Raw genomic sequence first — 20361 nt, 5'->3', positions numbered from 1 at the left:
AAAATAAACAATTCACGATGTATATTAAGAACGTTTCCCTGCTAAGGCCTGTCTTTTCAGACTCAACTTTCTCTCTCTCTCTTCCTCTATTCCTCAGATACTTCTTAGGAACCTATTGCGTGGGCACGTGTGTGTGTATATACGTGACACTAACGTATTTATATTGTCAGGGTTGAGAGTGTTTCATGATATAACATTGCTGCCATCTGCCTTCCATACCTTGAAGTAATCCTCAGATATCAACTTTTTTCGTTATCCTTAGATAAAGGGTTTGACAGTGATAAACAATGAAAATAACATATGTGCCTTGAGGGTTTGGAATCGAATAGGGGATATGCCAGTCATTATGGAAGAGTATACTGAGTAGTATTTCAACTCAGAAATAGCTTTTAGGCAGCTTTTAACGCAATCACTTATGTGTGGCTACGTGAAAGTCTGATTATGACTGTCTTATCAAGAATCACAATTTCGGTGAAAGAGATTAATTGGAGCAGCTCTTCTCTCAACCGGTGCTCCACGGTATTTAAAACAATTTATATATACATATATAAATATTTTTAAATACTATAATATAAATCAGTAACTTTGATGAATGAATAAAATATATGCCTACACACGCAGGGCTCCGCCACAGAAATTATATATCAAAATGTTTCCGCGAGTCAAAAAGGTTGAGAACCGCTACACTAGAGAACCCTGTTGTGAATCTGGCGACGTATTTATTTGCAAAAATAATAATAATGAAAATAGCTAGGCTAAAATATGTTCAAATACGTTAAGCAGAGAGAGTTTGCGCTTTTTTAAAAACATTTATTATTACAAAAAAGTTCGTCAATTATTTCAATTACATATTTTGTATATATTGTATATTGTCATGTTGGGGTAAATCGAGAACCTATCCAATCTTCGAATAAGACAACCAGAAATATGTTTATGGGATTTGTGTAATAATTTTAGCTTGTAACCCTATGTATAGTTTTTTGTTTTTATAATTGCATTTTTAGGTTGTAAGGTTGCTGTATTTTGTGTGTGAAATATATAACACCCATATTTGTTATGGACATCTTTTCTCAGTGAACCTTGTTGGACATTTCGCATGTTGCGGCCTTGTATTTGCAATTTTATCAATTATTTCAATTGCATATTTGTCTCAATTATTTATTTATGATCAACAATCATAGCCCAGTAACACACAGGTGGGAAAGTAATACTGAATAATAAGGCAAGTGCCGAAATACAAATTACACATAGAACAACTAGAAAATTATGATTGAAAAGTAAACCAAAAAACATGGTAAGGAAATTTGAACATTATCAGCTCGAGAGTAATATTTTATATGAAGGATTGCTTTCTAGTGGTCAAACCGACTTTTTCTTCTGATCTCAATTTCATTAAAATGTTCTTAAATTTACGTGGCTTTCCAAGAACGATTGTGGATATAGACAGCCCGTAACAGGGAAACTTCAGGAATATATGTATAAGATGAATGTAGTCTAGTCTTTCTTACATTATAGTATTCTAGTATTTCTCATTGTGATCATTTCCATATCGAAATTTCAATGATTTCCTAATTTCTTCATACGGAAAACATTCAAGAGTGAGTTCTCTCATGCGGTGTTTCGAAAATACAGTAAGAGATACGAGGGCCCACTCATTAGATTTAATATCCTTTCAAGTATGAGTTGAAATCGCATTAAATTCAGCGGATCGTTCTGTATTGATTTATCCCACGTACTAGAACTGCTATCGATTTTGCGTGTTGAATATGTATTTCAGGAAATTGTTTGGTATTTGTTCAACCACTCGAATAAGCAGAAACCTTTGCGAATAAGACAATCTCTGACATACTATGTCAGCCAATGGCCTACACAAAATATATTCAATCAATTTAACCGGCTTTTGAACAGTAATCTCATCTCCTGTAATGTCTATTTAGATATTTAAATGATGTTCATAGTCAATCTAAAGTTGCATTACTCAAAGTACCGAAATCATGGAACGGAATCAGTAATAGTAATGATACAAACAAATCCCTTTATAATGATTGAACAATGTTTCTGCGATTAATATTGCCGGGAACCACATATTCAAAGGGACTTTATTATCTGCGTGGTATCACGCACGTGTGGATACGGATGATACATGACATTCTCTTCTTTATTTCGAATTGGTAACAATAGGGGAATATTAAAGAATATATGCAGAGTATGAGAGCAGAGAAAGAGGGAGAGAGAGATCGATTTCGGGATTCTGAAATATACGGAAGTGAATCCCAGGAATTCCAGCTACCTCGGTATTAAACAATTCTCTTATGGAACTTGGAATGCTATCCGGACTGCTGAAGGGAACGGGTTGATTGGGAAAATTCCTCTTCGGTGAATTTCATCATAAAATGAAGGGGAGCAGTAATAAGAGGGTTCTCACATTTAGGCTCTTTGAAATGCCTCTGATGGCCGAATATATTTATTTCAGCTTTTTAAGTGTCATATAGTAGTGAGGGTAAGGCATATAGCATATTTCGTTTGCATGGTGATGAATATTGATGTATGAACTGCACTAAAAAGCACAATTGGTAATATCTAGTTTTCTCTTACGTACAGGTACCACCAAATAATATATTATTTTTCGTCCATGAGATGAATTCAACTTCCACAACCTCATAATCTATAATAATTTTAAAAAAAAATTAAAAAAAACTTGATGACCTATTTTCACGTACATTTTAAACTATAGAAACATGATACTCTGAAAGGTTTTTCAATAAAATTTATAAATGAGCAGAGAACATTCGTAAAATTTGTGAACACAGCGTATTTTATACCAAAGTCAATTTTATACAAGAACAAAGAAAATGCATTGAGAAAATTTTCACTGAGAAATTAAGGAGGGAAGACAAAAATCACTTTTATTTCCAAATATGCTTTTCGGCATAACAACCAGAAAATTCAATTTTGCAGTATATTTCGGGCCGAAAAAATACCATCTCTGTTTTGTTTCTTCTTTTAATTTCCGTTTTTCATCATTCAATGTAAATAGCGAAACGATCCTATAAGAACCATGCCAAACTCTCGAGTCGACTAAATTTTTTCAATTTTTTTTCCTCCAGCCTCAATCTGGCTTTTCAAAAATTAAATATTTGAAAATTTTAGCCTAATTTTCGATCTGGAACTTTTTTCTTCCATTACCATGAGCAAAAATTTTTTTTTTCTTGAATTTTTGTCACGTGATACAGGAGGTTCCCAATATCAGTTTGTTAATTGTAAATTTGCATTAGTTACAAAGTAAAACGTGCTGAATCATTACCCAATTTTTTGAAACTTCTCAAAAATATGTTATTTAAGTAATCAATTATTATATACTAAAAAATTGTGCAATATTTGGTCATAAATTTGAGGAGCAGTCAAAAATGGGTTAAGACACACAAAAAAATTTCTTGCAAAAAGCCAGCAAATAATCAAACAACATACATAAATTTTCTCGTAATATATACATATTCACTAAACGCGAAATCGTTGAAAGGAGGTCCTATTTAATCCAATTTTTCTGGATATGACTACACCCATACAACGGTGAAGCACTCGCATGTGTGCTTGACCAACTAAAACAATTGTTTGAAGTTGGAAGCTTTAGAACTTATCAATCATATGAATTAATGATTATTGAAAGAATAACGTATAAACATTAATAAAAACTAATATTCACTCTCGTAAACTATTCGATATGCCAATTCGAAAGACTGAAAATTATTAATTCCTAGATATATTTTGCGTTTTATCAGAAAAGTCATAAATATTGAAATACTTTATGGGATACAATCGATAAATTATAATTTAAGGATCATAAATGAGAAATAAGTAACTGCTTACATTCCTCGCGAAAACCTAAAATTTAGGGCGTTATTCTTTCTGCAATTCACTACTTCCTTCAAATTTTCTTTTAAAAAAGGTAGTAGAGAAGCCGTATCCAATTATCGTCTAGCAAGATTGATGAGCTCCTTCTAGTCAAACTCATGAACAATTGGTGAAACATCCGTAACAGGTAAGAATAATGTATTGTCAGATAGTGAGCATGGGTTTAGGAAGGGGAAGTCATGTGTAACCAATCTCCTTTGCTTCTGTGACTAAGATATTGGATGACGGAAAAAATGTAGATTTTGTTTACCTTGATTCTGAAATGGCATTTGATCGGGTCCAACATGGTAAACTCTTGAAGCTTTTGCACCGGATTGGTATTGGGACAACTTTCTGAATTGGATGGAATCGTGGTTGAGAGATAGGTCATTACGGGTTATGGTGAACGGGTTTACTTACGAGTTGAATGATGTCACTATGCCGGATGCAGCTAGGGTCACCGATTTGGGAATTCCCATTGACGAATGGCTTAGGTTTCCTGAATATTCTTCAGCGGTAGTCAAAAAATCGAATAGAAAGATCGGTTTTGTTCTCAAAAATCTCTCCCTGCGTTCTCCTAAAATCGTTCTTCAGTTTCTCGTCTTAGTTCGTCCTCGATTGGAGCATGCTGTAAGGTCGACCATAGGTTGAGACCATACCTGCAGGACCATAGACTTGGTTGAAGGGATGCAGAAAAGAGCTACGCGTGTCGCCACAGAGTGCTTGAGAGACTTCATTTTTTCAATATCTTTAAATTGGAAGAACGCAGGTGTCGGAGGAATATGATTAAAATTTTTAAACGGGATGGATAGGATGAACCACGTGTTATTACTACACCGCCAATCAACTGCTTGGACATGGGGACACCAGTATCGATCGGTAAGGAACAACTCGAAGTTGTTATGTCGCAAGGAGTTTTTCCCTAATAAGTGGATAAGTAGAATAGCTTACCCCCGGAGGTAGTAAATGGTAACACAATTGTCACGTTTAAAATGATTAACGGTAAACATACTAGGATAAATCAAGAAGCTATCCATACTCAAATATGACACGCATAAATATTTTTATGGCCATTGTATTATATTTTATCGTTGTATATATACGTTTTATTTTTTTTATAATTGCATTTTCAATTGGGTTGCAGTATTTTAGAAATATATGACATCCGTATTTGTTATGGGAATCTTTTTCTCAGCCACCTTGTTGCGAATTTTGCCTGTTGTGGCCTTGCATTTGAATTTGTGTAAAATTTTTAATATCAGAATAATTTATTTAACACCTCGATTATGGATACGAATAAGCGAAAAATACGATAAAATGTGTTAAAGCTTTACAGTGGGGTAATTTAAAAGAATAAAACTTATTTGAATGGTGTATATAGTTTCTCTTATCTTTCTCGATATTCTTCATCTCTCAAGATAAACTCTCAAAACAAAAGTGTGAATGAAACTAGAGGAAAATGAATTAAGGAGGAAAACTGAGAAAATATTTCTGTTGTAAAAAGAAAATTTATGTTCCAACTATGGTTTTATCAGGAACTTTTCAGAAATTTTTCTCTGGGTATGTTTTCTTTGTTATTTCAACTGTCCTTTTCTATTACACTTTGTTTCTCCTGTAACTTCCTTGAATTTATTTATTTCAATTTCGGTTCTTAAATTTCGCTGTTTCACCGCTACTTTATTTCCATTATTCAGGATTTTCATTCCTTCCCTCGCTTCCCCCTTTTCAGAGTGGTTTCGAAAAGATATACCCCTTTTCCCCCCTCCCTTTCTATTTCTATTGCAATTTTACGCCAGCGGGCGTTAAAGGCAAACAGAATAGTTTAAAGATTTGGAGGATTTTCTTTGGCACCCAGAGAACTGGTTATTTCTTTTCCGTTCCCCGTTTTTCCTAGTTTAGGATTTTCCTGTCTTTTTTTTTTCTTTTCTAAGCAGAAATGGAAAGGGTTTCTTTCTATTTATTACCTTATCTGGTACTTTTTTCCCCCTCTCCTCTATTTCTGTCTAAAGCTGTTGCCACTTCATTTTATAGCGTCTCAGGTGTTAACACGAAGAGAACGAAATCCTCAAGATTTGAAGGAGCGCCAACTCTCTGTTCAAAAGATCCCGCATCAGGGTGGAGTATTCAAAAGCAAACACTTCGTTACAAACTTTAGATTAGTCTTTTGTCAAATAGAATTGTAAGAAAATTCTTTCTGTTCAGAAACATGAGTCGAAAAGAAAGGAAAAAAAAATATAGAAGGTCATGCATTCGCTGTTTGAAAAATAGAAATAGACCTCTATTTTCCTGATCATAGATCGTTTTATCAATACCCAGAAGAAATTCTGATGCGAAGAAAAATTTCTATAGGTTGTCCTGTAAGTCCCAATGTGGCTTATTATAGTCCCAACCGTCCATTATAGAGGAATGGCTCCAATTAAAAAAAAAAGAAATAAAATATCGTTATGTGTTGAAAAATCACCCTGTACCAGTTTGGAGAGTGATAATACAGCGTATGACAAAATATAAAATCTAAATTTTTATACGAACATCATGTCTTGAAGCACCCGATTAAGCAGTTTCTACTTTGTCTCTTTAACTTAAACAACAGATCGTAAACCTAAAACAATAAACAATGAATTGAAAAGTCACAGAATAGTTGGGAAAGAACAGAACAGCATAAACTAACAGACAATGATTCTTTCCCTCCTTTATGCTGTTTTTTTTTTTTTTTCTTCAACTTTTTTTCGCTTTTTACAGTCAAATATCTCAGCGAATATTTCTTTATGGAAACGTGAAAACATTTTGTTAGGTTCAGAAAAGACAAGGCAACAAATTTTCAAGTGGGTTTTTTAAGACAGTGTGTCCATATAAAAATTCAGATTTTTTTAATTCAGTGAAACACTGTTCTTAACTGATACAGGGTGATTTTTGAACTCATTTGAGCATTTTTTTTGAATTAGAACCATACCTCTACGATAAACGGTTGACGAGATATAGATCGCATAATGACTTATATGCGTATAGAAACATCTCAACTAAAGAATAAAACATTTCGAATTACTTCTGCTTGATCAGACTAAAGCTAAACAAGATTACTGATAACCGCTAGCCTTAATGCAATTTGATTTCCATAGAAACAAATCAGCTTAAGAAGTTTCAACGTTCTTCAAAAATAGCAACGTCCCATTTTTATTTATTCATCTCTCTGATTGAGTTACCATATTTAGTAAATTCATTTTTTTCACATATTCAGAAATATTTCTCTAATCCGTTGGGAAAGTAATCGAAGTTAAATAAAAGTCGTGATACATTTTTGGATCCTCGTCCAGAATCTAAATTTGAAAGATGTTAGAAATTTTACTCATATACAGAATAAAATAATGTAAATGTTAGTCCATAACTTTTCAGTTTTGAAGTTGTTTTAATGCGGAATAAAACGGTTATATATTGTAAAACAGTTTTTGATGATTGTCTTCTTTGACGTTCGTATTTGGCGGAAACTAAAATGCCCATTGAAATTTCGAAAGTATGTCTGATGTCACACAAATCAATTTCTTTGTCAAATCGGCATTTTTGAAGCAGTTTTTTTTAAATTGTAAAATCCTAACAAATAATAACGCAGGTGTTGGAAAACTCATCCAATATTTATTAAAATTCTGCTCAAGATTTTAAGACCGTCATCCTAACTAAAGGTTAGTTATTTTAATGTTATTTATGAAAAATTTCCCTTTTGAATGTAAGGGCATTTGTTACACCCAAGAAAATGAGTTTCAAAGTCTTCTCGTTTTCTAAGACCATGACAACGGATTCACTCGTTCAGTCCCCTAGAGAAAAATTTACGGCTGTGATGAGTTTAGAGGTTTTTAATGAGTAGCTGCAGAACTTTACAAAATTAGTTCCACTGCCGACATTTTCTGTATGTCTTCGTGTTGATGACTTTTGTTATTTATGAATTTATGACAATTAAAAGCATGCTCCGTGAGCCTTGCATTTTAAAACGGAGGAAATATGTACTAAAGGCATATTAAAGTTTTACACTCAGGTTTAATAAACATTCCACAGGGTATAGGCAACATTAAACACAACTAAAATCGTCGTACCATCATATGAGTATAATGACATACAGTATATTTAGCTTGACAAAAAATGATATTATACAGATAAATTAAATTTTCTAGATTTTATGCCGAAACTAATATTTGGAAAGAAAAGTGATTTGTCTCCTCCAGGAATCAGACTTGGGTCCCTTGTATATCTGGCAAGTGCGCTAACCAATGCACCAGAGACACACTTCCTTATAACACGCATTATTAACGTGAAACGCCGAGTGGAGACATAGCAGCCTCCCTTAATTACAGCAATTTTTGTCCCCAGTTGGCGTTTTTGTATTAAAAGATGGTATGTTTTCAGCCCGAAATATACTGGAAAACTGAAATTTCAATTTCTCAGTATATTTCGGCTGTATATAAACATACCATCTCTTAATAAAAATTATATTATGCGGGTTTTTTTTTTCCCGTGGACTCAAATTTTGTAATAGTTTTTTGGGCGTTCAATTTAAATATTTGTTGGATTTTTATTAAGCTTTCATTTGAGTGTTGATCAACCTTGATACTTCAAATCTTTCATACAACTGCAAATGGAGTACGTCATTTGATCCTTATATATGTCAACGTTTATTTTTGAAGAGTTTTTTACGATATACTTCAATATTATTACATTTATAAGAAATGAAATATATATATATATATATATATACACATTAAGATTTCGAAATTAATATGGTTGTACCTATGATGCTAGCAAACAAAATCTTTCAAATATGCCGCTTTTATTCATTTCCAGTGTGGAGTTTGTTTTTATTTTAGTAATTTATGAACTTTTTGAATTTGCGTTTTTATAGCATTTCAACTATATGACATGAACGTCGCTCTTCACTTGTTAATACAAGATATACGGAAGACTGGATGTTGTGAAGATATTTGTTATTTGAGACGTTAATTTTTTTTCATCTCTGCTACTACCGGGAGTCGAACCCGGGTCCCTCGATTGCCGGATGAGTGCTCTGACCACTAAGCTACAGAGGAGATAGAGATTTTCCTTTGCTAGAGCGTTTATATGTGCCGAACGGAACCGTGCAATGGACGGTGAACCGTCCGAGCTATTGGCTGATCAGCTCACCATCCATTGCATGGTTCCGTTCGGCACATATATACGCTCTAACGAAGGAAAATATCTATCTCCTCTGTAGCTTATTGGTCAGAGCACTCATCCGGCAATCGAGGGACCCGGGTTCGACTCCCGGTAGAGGCAGAGAGGAGTTTTTCCTTCCTTAAAAAAATTAACTTCTCAAATAATAAATATCTGCACAACATCCAGTCTTCCGTATATCTTGTATTTCAAATATACTGTAAAATCTAAGTTTCTTACTCTATGTCAGTAAATCATTCGGCAAATTAGGTGAAAGTATTTTTATTCAGAATTTCCGATGCAATAAACTTAGGTTCCGACATTGGTTTATATTAGACCAGTAATTCACGGGAAGAAAACCCCTCAATGAACTATTTTTCACTAACAGTTGAAAGCCTGCGAAAAATGAAAAACTCGCGATATATTTACCTTTCCTTTTTTTCAAGTGTTCTTGTTTCATCTGGAGTATATAAAAATTTCGACATTGAATAAGTATCTACATTAAGCACTTCGGTGTATAATATTCACTTGCCGCTGAAATGAAAATTGGAACGAATCGATCGGTGTCAAAAATCGTTTTGTTAAACCACAAAAAATATTAACTTACACAACACGATAGATCTAGTTTTCCTTCTTTCTCTCTGGCATGTGACATTGTCGGCTGTTGTCACTTGTTGCTCTGTACCGTTACATTCATCCTTCAAAGGGAATTCATAGAACATAAAAACTTTTAAAAACTTTAAGCAGCTTAATGTTAGCTTGTAACACAAGATGAAGTTAATTTTTAAGACAGTTTTTGTGTGAAAGTAAGAGTCTCAACAAATTAAAGACACGGTTATAATGATACACTCTTCGTAAGGCACGCGATTAGACTTTAAAAGTTTGATCAAAGATATTTTACAAAGCTTAAAAAATACAGCCAATAAGCGCATCGATTACCTTCGAGTGAATGTAACTAATAGGTTTATCGGTTGATTAACTATAATTTTGTAAAATATCTTTAATCAAACTTTTATTGCGTAATCCCGTCCTACGATTCTCCGAAACGTAAACATTATACATTGTATCTGATTTTCATTCAGGAGTTAACTTACGCCATGACTGTATTTATTGTTCTATAAAATTGAGGGAATTTATGAGCTTTTCAAAACCCACATAATCCGTATTTTTCGGTATTAAAAAGAACCTACCTATTCGAAATCCATCTTGTCTACAAATCGACTTAATATCTATTTTATAAACATTATGTCCATCAGAAAATACAACTATGTTCTTGGGAATCAGATCAACACGCTTGATTTTTCTGACTTGATCAGTCCGAACCTATGACTAGATAAAACCAGATCAATTATGAAAATGACCTCCGTGTTTTAGCGATATAAATCCTGATCGAGGAATATAAATGGATTATGTAGTTCTCCAATACACCAACTACAATTTCATGGATCCATATTAGAAATGTATTCGAGAACATGATGTACGGAAGTTTGCACGTCTTCCACGTCACGGAATAGTCATCTTGTACCATATTTGTGCAATTCCTAGTTGTAATTCGAAAGCTTACATGTCGGCAGGAACGTCTGTTATGAATCTGAATCGTATTTAGCCGATAGGTTAAATGCATTGACCCGACAGGGATTTAGAAACGATAATGCCTTCGACTCGGTTAACTACTCAATTCAGATTTTCGAAAGATGGGAGGAGTGGACGGTGAATCGCTTTGTCCAAAACTCGAGCAACAGACCGCCTTATCGATGTATTCTCTGTGGGCCATTAACGCTGGCCTTCGAATCAACGTGGAACCCTTGCCCTCCCATTCTTACTTGTCCACAACGGGGGAGAAGAGGGGTTCACTATATCAGATCAATAAACCAATGCAGCGTAATGTGCGCCAAACACGTATTCAAATCAGCTGTAAAAGACGCCGCCGACTCCTCCCTTCTAACAATGAGATCTTTTTTCTTTTAACATTATATAATTCATGTAACATTTTTACCTTCCCCAACCTTTCTAACTTACATTTTATGAGTAACTGGAGTACTTGGGCGTGAATAATATCCCCCCGCTGCCATCAAGTTGTTCATTAGGCACCTTATGAGTAAGGAACAATTTCTAGGTTCATTACAAATGAATGAAAATGGGCCGGGGGACGTTAAATGATAGGAATAATATATTAAGTGAAATTGATATTTCATAATTATTCATTTAATCAATGCTGGTATATGCACACAATTATAATTTCCCCTTTTTTACCAGAGACGTGGGAAGGATTCCCTACGTGAGCTGCATGTCATGAATATTTTCATGTGAATTAATTCGGACCGATTCCCGTATGACTTTTTAAATTTTTGGGACTAGTTACATTCAATGCCAGAGTGCATTTCATTTTTTTTCATTTCATTCCGTGCACCGCCCAGGCTCTATCGACCATTGTCAATTTTAGCCATTGCCCGGATGAGGGGCTGGGCGATGTCGGGTGCTTTATTATGCATATAAAATATAAAATACATGAACATTGAATATAAAAACACATTATTAAAAAAAAAAAAAAAAAAGTAGTATATACAGATTTAAATATTTCTATTATACAATTTATTCCGATGAGCTGTTCTGATGTCCTTTCCAGCTTTATTGAGCCCGAGCCCCCTGTTCCTCTCTGTGGCCAAGCGCCAGGTCCTGGACCCATGTCTTCCCTTGTTGGCTAGTGTGAGCCCTTCGTGTCACATTGGTTCAACCAGGTGCCAGGTCCTTCAGCATGAGGGGAGGGGGTTGTTCGATTATTCAAAAGCTCCTCAGCTTTTGGTTGGGTGCTTCACAGTTTAAACACTGATCATTGGGACTTTGTTTCTTGATTACTCTTTCACTGGATCATTCTATTTGAAGTCAGAGTCAGAGTCTTCCCATATTTCGACCGCTTCTTCTCTCTCCGATTGCTCTCCCTCTGTGTCGTATTCTTCGTCTTCTAATTCTTCTATTTCCTGGGAGAGTACCCTATCGACGCTGTCTTCGGCTTCTGCCCTTGCTCTCAGTCTTTCGCTCCTCCTCAGTTGTTGCGTTTCATGTGGAGTCTGGATGGTCTCATCCCTCTTGGTGTGGAGATGTTCCTGGTTGGCCTCTAGGAATTTAACCAGGCCCTTGATGGTTTCCATTGCTTTTCCATCTCTCTCCATCCTTTTGAACCATTCATGCTCCAACTGAGGGAGCGGCTTAACCAGGTGGAAATCTGAGGTCTTTTCGCACTCTGTTGCGTAATGCAATGGGCTTCCGACTCCTCCACACAGGCACTTGTCATTGTTTGAGATCCCGAAGCGGAGGAAGTGGGTGGGGAACGGCCCGTGGCCCGAGAAGAATATCGTCTTCTCTCTGCTCCAAGATCTCTCTCTCCACTGTATTTTGGGCAGGACCCTATGGATTAACTTCCCATGTGTGGCGGGGTGGTCCCAGAATTTCTGCCACTCTCCAAGGATGTGAATCTTTATTATCCTTTTTGCAGTCGCTGCTGGAATCTTCTTTTCCAGGAGGATCGTACGGCTCAAGGTTGCTGCCTTGGCCAATCGGTCCGCCTCCTCGTTCCCTTTTTCTCCGACATGGCCACGAACCCAGTTCAATTGGATGTTTGGATTTTTTAATAGAGCCCTGCGGACGGTCCTGGCGTCCTCGTGTCTCGTGAGGGGGTCTCTTATGGCTTCCAGGCTGGATCGGCTGTCTGTGTATACTTTGGACTGGGTCGTTGTGTTTTCCAAGCTGCTTACCGCTTCTCTTAGAGCGAAGAGCTCCGCCTGGAAAATCGTGCACCCTGTCAATATCCTCTGCTTCCACTTCTGGGTTACTACGTCATCCTCGTATCTCAATGCCAGAGTGCAGGGACATAATGCTCGTCAACCACAAATTGTACGGCGATATGATTAGAGTAGATTTGTGGTGAAGTATAAGTAGTTATATCCGATGGCGTTTTTTATATTAGAAAAGGTTACTATCAAAATAATTCAAATCTTATTAAATCCTTAGAGTGAAGATCTGTGAAAAAAAAAGAATTAACAGTCCTTTAATACTTCATGAAGATATGCGCATGTATTCCCGGTTACATAAAAATCGTTGATAAAAAAATACATATTTTTTTTATTATTTCATCATTAGTATCACTGATTAACTCAATTTTCTTAACAGAAACAAGAAAAAATATATGTAAAAAACTTTATATCGTAATTTTTTATTCAAGCAATTTTACGGCTGAATGAAGTTTTAAAAAATAGGAGCAATTGAACTGTATTTAATATATCAAGCGGATTTTTTTCACAATTTTACGCTGAAAGAGTTTTCCCCCCTCTTTACTTCTTTTATCTTTGTTTATATATACTATAAGATAAGATAATATAGAAATATAATATAAGGCAAAGCACAAATAATTCCTGAATTATTTTATTTCTTTCTGAATTTTTATTAAATATTATTGTTTTGTCTTTAGTTTTGACTTTTCATCAGCTCTAAATTTCCATTCATTATGGAGTTATTTTTAATTTCGGAATTCGTTATGTGATTCATTAATTTCGGAAATTCCATTGATACACCGAATTTCCACTAATTGTGTGTTTGTTTGAAAATTCTGAATTTTGATTAATTTTTTCCCATCCAGAATTTTCATTAATTTTTGGAGAAAAAAGTCCACTTTTATTCTTTTTAATCAGCCTATGAAATAGTTTTCATTAAATTTCTGAATTTGGCTTTAATTCCGAATATTCATTTATTATGATATTTCATCGATAGATGGAGGAATTATTTTTCATCAAATCTGAAATTAAATTATTAATTTCACTAAAAAAATAGCATATCATAGGCCCCTCCCCTACCTTGCTAGAAATGCTTACTCTCAATAATTTGAACTACATCTCATTTTTATGAGGCCCCTCTGCAATTGAGGTTTCTGGGCCGTGCTCGGTCGGACCCATGCATTTGACACTGGTTGGCTGTCATGGGTCAAATCAATTTATTTTAACTATTTTCTGCTGCTGTGTCTTCAGCAGAATACTATGCCGTTCATCAATTCCAACATACAGTAGAATCTCGTTTATCCGACCTTACGTATTATCGGACGTCCCACCCCAAAAAAAAAAAAAATGATCAAGCACCAACTGTTGAGCTTTCGGAATTTCACATAACGACGGAGTTAAGGCTCGAGAAACTACAATTAAATACATTGAACAACAAGAAGCTACAGGAATTGACATAATTACGATGCAAAGATTGCGAGACTTGGCAGGAAGAAACGACACTCGTGTCAGGAGAAAGCAAACTACGATAAAAAAAATAATAATAAAAAAATTAAATCATCACAGGACTGAATATTTTTAAGTACTGTGTATTTAACTTCAAAATATTCTGTAACTGTAAGTTCATTTCCTGACTAAATTTTTTCTGTTGTTTTGCTGTAAACATGATAATTAGGTTCGTAATATGCTAAATCATAACATAGTTTGGCGTTTAATAGGCTTTTCCTTAACACCTCAGTACTATACGACGTTTTGCTGGTCCGTTTATGTCGGATAAGCGAGACTCACTCTCTGTACTCATTTGTCAATTTTTTTTCTCGTAAAAATCTCCTTGAAAATTGATCCCAAAAGATTTCAAATCTACTAACTCCTCCACAAAACATGCGCAAATTGAAAGTTTGATCCTTTCAAATTGTCGATTACATAATTTTTCCACAGAACTCGGAAACGAAAATAAACTGAACGCGTGTTTTAGAAGCTAGAATTTCATTGCCAAAAGTTATTTTTAAGAAACTTATGCTGGAGTAATCGTCTTCATATTCATTGAGAAAAGCAGCAATGTATGATGTTCGGTCAGATGAATGCACCTTTGAACCACGAATTCTGCCTGGTTACTACAGGCGGCGGGAAGAATTTTGCTGCCAGTAAATAGCCTTCTTATACTGTGATACTTTTTTCTCTTCAGTAATTAAATACGCACAGCTCATTTTTCTTGAGTGCAAAAAAGTTGTCTTCGTCACAACAGAATTAAATTGTTTGAATTCTTTAATGAATGCGTCACCCACAGGTTTCACTTTATGTGCCCAGCACTAGAAGTGCATGTGTGGTTCAGCAGCAGCAGCAGCAATGATAGTGCAGAATGTTGCCACCAAAAAGTGTTCTTAATAATTTGAAGCACGCAGTCAGATGCTTTATTTTCGTATTCAGTTCCGTATTCTTTTAAGGTGTCAATTATAGCTTGGAAACATACGGAACAATTAATGATAAAATTTAAATTATCGGGATTTCGCAGAAAAGTAGTAAAATTTCAATTTTTTTGCATTTATTCGTCAAAATCTAGAAAAGCGCTCAGATGCGGTATATGATTCCAATTTGAGCCCAGTTGCAGCATATGAGAACTCATGACGCACCAGACTGCTTAATATCAAAACCGTCGAAATAAAAGTAAAATACGTTGACTACACATTTGCATCATGGCTGCTAAAGAAATCATTTCTATAAAATTTCGCTCATGTGTGTAAAAACACTTGCATCACAATGTCGATGAAAAACTAAAAAAAAACAAAAAAAAACGTTAATTTTCTTTTATATTTGCCCGCCTTGGGCATGTTGTCGAAAAAAATATATGTTCGGTCAAAATTTTTACAAGCCCGGGCATGTTCGGCAATAGATTTGCCCAGTCCTAGAAATTATTAGTAGCTTGTTTTATTCACAATAATTATTTTTTTTTTGTTCCCCAATTACCGCTTTCAAAAATGTAGCATTAGAATCGCTTTCTATGACAAAGATACGCAGATTTTCGTCATCCACTCTTGTTATGCCGCGGAAGAAAAAATAATAACAATAAACTATTGTATTTCGGTGGCATTCTTTTCGAAATGATGAAAAATATGGGAATGGAATAAAATAACGAGTTGCCATTAGAAAATAATAACTCTCAGTGGAGTTGGCTCATTAATTCATTTGATTGGTACATGCTGCATGTTAGAGAAATAACAGTAGCGCGTTTCATCTCCTATTTAGTAAATTGATCACCTAGAGGGTTTCAATTCAATTCTACATGTAAAGGATAAAATATATATCATGTAAAAATAGAGCTATAGTTTCGAAGTTTAATGATGATGATTAATATAAACAAGCATATTATTTATTTTTTTCCATCATAAGCATTGCATATTATAAAATTGAAGTATGAGTCTAGGTTTGATGTTCGGTTGAAATATAAAATATCCGTGTATGATTAAGGCGTTGCATTTTCCATAAAAAAGCACGTTTCCCAAAGCACTGATGACGGGAATGAAAAACCACACATAAAAGGAAAATACATTAGAGTGGTATGGAAAGATAAGATATTTCAATAAGAAATTCTATTGGCAAGTGAATCTCCCCAAGACGGCTTGAAGAGGAAATTCTTAAATTTCCTCGAAGATCATATAATTAGTACAATAACTGGATTTCCTTCCCAACATTTCAGGAGCTGTAAAACTCCATCAGCGTTTGGAATGACTTTAGAATGCCTCAGGGAAATCCAATTTAAATGCATAGAATTTACAAGAAATTTCCATAAAGCCAAATGCGATATTCGGATCTCTCTCTCTCTCTTTTCTCTTTCCCACTCTTTAAATTTTATCTGTTCTTATCTCAAATTTCTCTCCTTTTCTCTCTTTCAAACTTTATCTCCTTTTCATTCTTCTTTGCAGTTATTAGAGAACAATATGAGATCCGAACGTACGATGATTTCGTGGTGAAAGGCAACACGGCTGTTCTGAAATGCTATATTCCGAACGCAGTGAAAGACTTCGTGAAAGTCGTCTCTTGGGAAACTGATGATGGATACATCGTTCAAAAGGGTTCCGTCGAAGGTAAGTTTTCAAAAGCCTTATGCATTGACTATGTGTATCTATCTTTATACCCTTCCCCACATGCACTTAATTCAATCTTCTGGTGGGCGCAGCTAATTCCATTATCATGTGGTGTTTGCCTTCTCTTTTGATCATTCTTTCGATACTAATACCAAGCTCAGTGATGAGCCCTCTGGGGAGTTTAAAAATAAAAAGAAAGAAGCTAAATATATATGTATCATGATCAGGTGAAGAAGAAAAAAATCTGATATCTTGGTCTCTCTTCCTAAGTTATTTTTTAATATATATATTCTATAAAGTTCTAAGATGGAACGTTCAAAGAGAAATAAACATCACTTTGATATCGTCCATGAAATCCATACTCATTCGGAAGAAAATGAATGAAGATTGAAGAGATTTTCTTCCCTTTAGATTCATATAATATGAATTTCAAATCATATTTCGCAATATTCTTTTTCAGGAGTGTGGGTATTCATATTTTAAGCCGTTCTTAAAGTTCCTTTCTTCTTTATAAGTTTGAGATATACGTTATATCAGATTTCAAAACAATCTATTTGTAAGGTATGTATTTATAGATTTATTTATGTGCATATATAGAAGAAGTATGAGTGATATATCAAATGGTACACTAGAGAGATGTAGATCGGAAAGATTTTAGAAAGAAATCATGCTAACATGGATTCGACAGAAATTTTATTCATGAAATATGCGAGGAGTTCTCGTGTTTCATAGGAAAATTGTTTTCCAGAGGTTTGCGGAAATTTTATCTTCAATTTTACTCTGTTGATTTTGTAGAGTTTTATCGAATAATTTTTTTCTTTATATTCAGGCAAAAAGAAAATATCAGCGGATGGTTCTCTAATAATAGAAACAGCAGATTTGAATGATGGAAAACGAAGATATCGTTGTTTATGCAGGGATGAGATGAATAAAGAAACTGTAACGAGCACTACTTGGGGTCAACTGATAGTGACAGGTATGTATGAAGCGTTCATTCTCAGATTCCCTATTATGAAGAGAGTCTAATTACTGTAGATGCAGCTCTTCCTACAGTGAGATGATCAGTAATGCAACTAAAAAAATAATGGTCTGAAGTTTCCTATTTTCCATCGATGAAACGATAACGCGGCGTAATTAACGACAGAAAAATGTAGGCAATATACTTTTTAAAATCATAATATAACTTTAACCTGGTTTCTTAACGATATAGTGACTTGGCAAAACAACTTAATAAGACCAGTAAAAATTAAAAACGGCTTTTTTGTACGCCCTGATAAAAATGTGTGAACCATATAGCATTTTTTTTTTGTTCATTTAGTTGCCTCAGCCGCCTAACGTGATAGGACTCAATATTGGAACATGAAGCAGTCTTTGAGAAATAAGCAATCGTAGTTTCACTTTTAGTCTGAAATATACAGGGTGGTCATAAAATAACTTTGGCGATATACGATCCCGAGCAGCAGCAAGAATCAACAAATGCGAATGAAATTTCATGTACACAGTATATACAGGGTGGGTGCTTGAGAATGAGAAGATAAACAAAAAACTATCTCTCATGTTTACGGTTGCAGCAACAAATTTTAAAAATTAAAATAACAGCACTCACTTTTATGCATTGCAAAGTGATCGGTAAGAAGCGGAGTGGTCGGTATGTGAAGTGATTGACAAAAAAGTGGTCGACAATAGTAACCTACTTTTTTTTAGAAACGGGAGAACTTCTCCTATAGAATAATATAGATTAAATTGGAAAAGTATTGAAGACAATGCAATGTTGTTTTTAGGAAGAGTAATTTCTATTCAATAAAGTCAGTAGTAAACTGCCCTATAGCATGCATTGGTTTGTGGTCGAAAAACAAATAAGGAGGTATCAGTCTTAACATTGCTAAAACACATTTATTACTCGTTGACAGAAGACAGATGACGGCAAATCTCTAAACGCACATGCAGTGAACGTCTCTAAACACGCAATTTCAGGCTTTATCTACAAACTAATTTCGCGTACAAAAGATGATGTTCGAGTTGTTAAGTCAGATTAGTTATCAGCACTTTGCTACATTCAGAATGATCAGATTGAACACCATCATGAGTAAGGAAAAGATAACCTTTTTCCAGAATAATTGGAGCTTGGCTTTTTATGTTCTTCCTGTTTGACGAAATTTGCAGATGCATTAACTGTGGTGAATTTAATAAAATAATTTTCAGATAAATAGTTTAACTTGTAATAGGTATTCCGCAAATCATTGGGGAGAAAATAGTTTCTGCGTAGAAAAAAGAATCTATTGAATGCAGAATGTGAGAAAACTTTATTCGTAGCGAAAGGTTTTCATTTCTCTTCTTTTTTTTCGTGTGAACAGGAATTTATTCTGCGGAATAAACGCTAATAGTTATTTATGGAGAGCAAACAATAAATACAACTAAAATACCACCGCTAATAAAAACAAAGTTTGTTGAAGACAAATATTAAACCAAATAGCACTGTGAGATGAACATCCTTACGAAAGACCCGTCTCAGTCCTTCATCCGATTAAGAAAAGCATTTGGCTTCTTTCCACGGAAAACAAATGTTGGCACATCCCTAACAGAAGGATATTACAGTGAAAAAAAATACGTGTATTATGAACATTAATTATGTTTTATTAGGGGGAAAAGATGAATGAAAGGAGCATATAATGTATAAATTCCCATTTCCAAGTTCATTGTAATGTATTGTTACGCTGTATCGTTCATGATGCGCTTCATTATTCAATTTCATAATACACCATTCATAGTCATCCATTTCGATTAATTTTAAACCTTTCAAAACACTTAAATGAACATTGAGTATTTTGATCAAATAATGCTGTAACTCTGTTTAAAGAGGATTAACTCGACGAAATACATTAATTAATGTAATTTGAAAAGTAACAATTCGCCAATTTTGCTTCGTTGACTTAGCAAAGGCTGTACTAGACAATGTAGAGCGTAATTTTTCGAATGCATAAGATGCATATACATATTCAGCTTACCAATACTCTCCTGCTTTCATCGAAAACGGAAGAAGAAACCGATATAACTTGCAAATTCTAGCTCGAAACCAAAAATCAGACAATTTGTTTTGTTTCGGATATTAACTCTAATTAGTTAAGTCACCAATAAAACTTAAAATGGAATGAAGATAAAGACCGGAACAAAGTGGAAAGATATCGTCAAGGAGATATTATTGGAATGGAAGAATCATCTAACAATATATGTTAATGAAAGGCTTTGCAAAATACATCCTCATTTCAGAATTCACTCACTCTAAATAAATTATTCAAAATATATGGGCTGTTTATATGTTCATGAGTTTGAATAGAAAATTCTAAATATTAAAATAAAATGGATGTGATGTAATCGGACTTACTTATAACGAGCCCGCTTTTAGCGAGTGTGTGGTTTTAACGAGTAAATTAATGCATTTTGTTTGTTAC

The 20361-nt window shown here is 34.5% G+C and overlaps 1 protein-coding gene across 4 annotated transcripts in view; it reads left to right on the top strand.

Moving 5' to 3' along the window:
* The window catches only part of LOC149078978 (cell adhesion molecule Dscam1-like), a 297831-nt gene that overhangs the window by 56567 nt on the left and 220903 nt on the right, over positions 1-20361 (top strand). For all 4 annotated transcript variants that reach the window (XR_016193869.1, XM_089241221.1, XM_089241220.1 and 1 more), the window contains exons 3-4: positions 16751-16912; positions 17742-17888. Coding sequence is in view for 3 of the 4 variants with exons in the window: in XM_089241221.1 (XP_089097347.1) it covers positions 16751-16912; positions 17742-17888 (309 nt within the window). In the remaining variant the exon portion in view is untranslated. The remainder of the gene's footprint in view (positions 1-16750; positions 16913-17741; positions 17889-20361) is intronic.

The sequence above is a fragment of the Pholcus phalangioides genome, unplaced genomic scaffold, assembly GCF_987345545.1.
Source record: "Pholcus phalangioides strain wild (caught in Gottingen) unplaced genomic scaffold, Ppha-v1.0 ptg000013l_1, whole genome shotgun sequence".
In the NCBI taxonomy this organism is placed as follows: domain Eukaryota; kingdom Metazoa; phylum Arthropoda; class Arachnida; order Araneae; family Pholcidae; genus Pholcus; species Pholcus phalangioides.
This window is presented reverse-complemented; position numbering and strand designations above follow the sequence as displayed.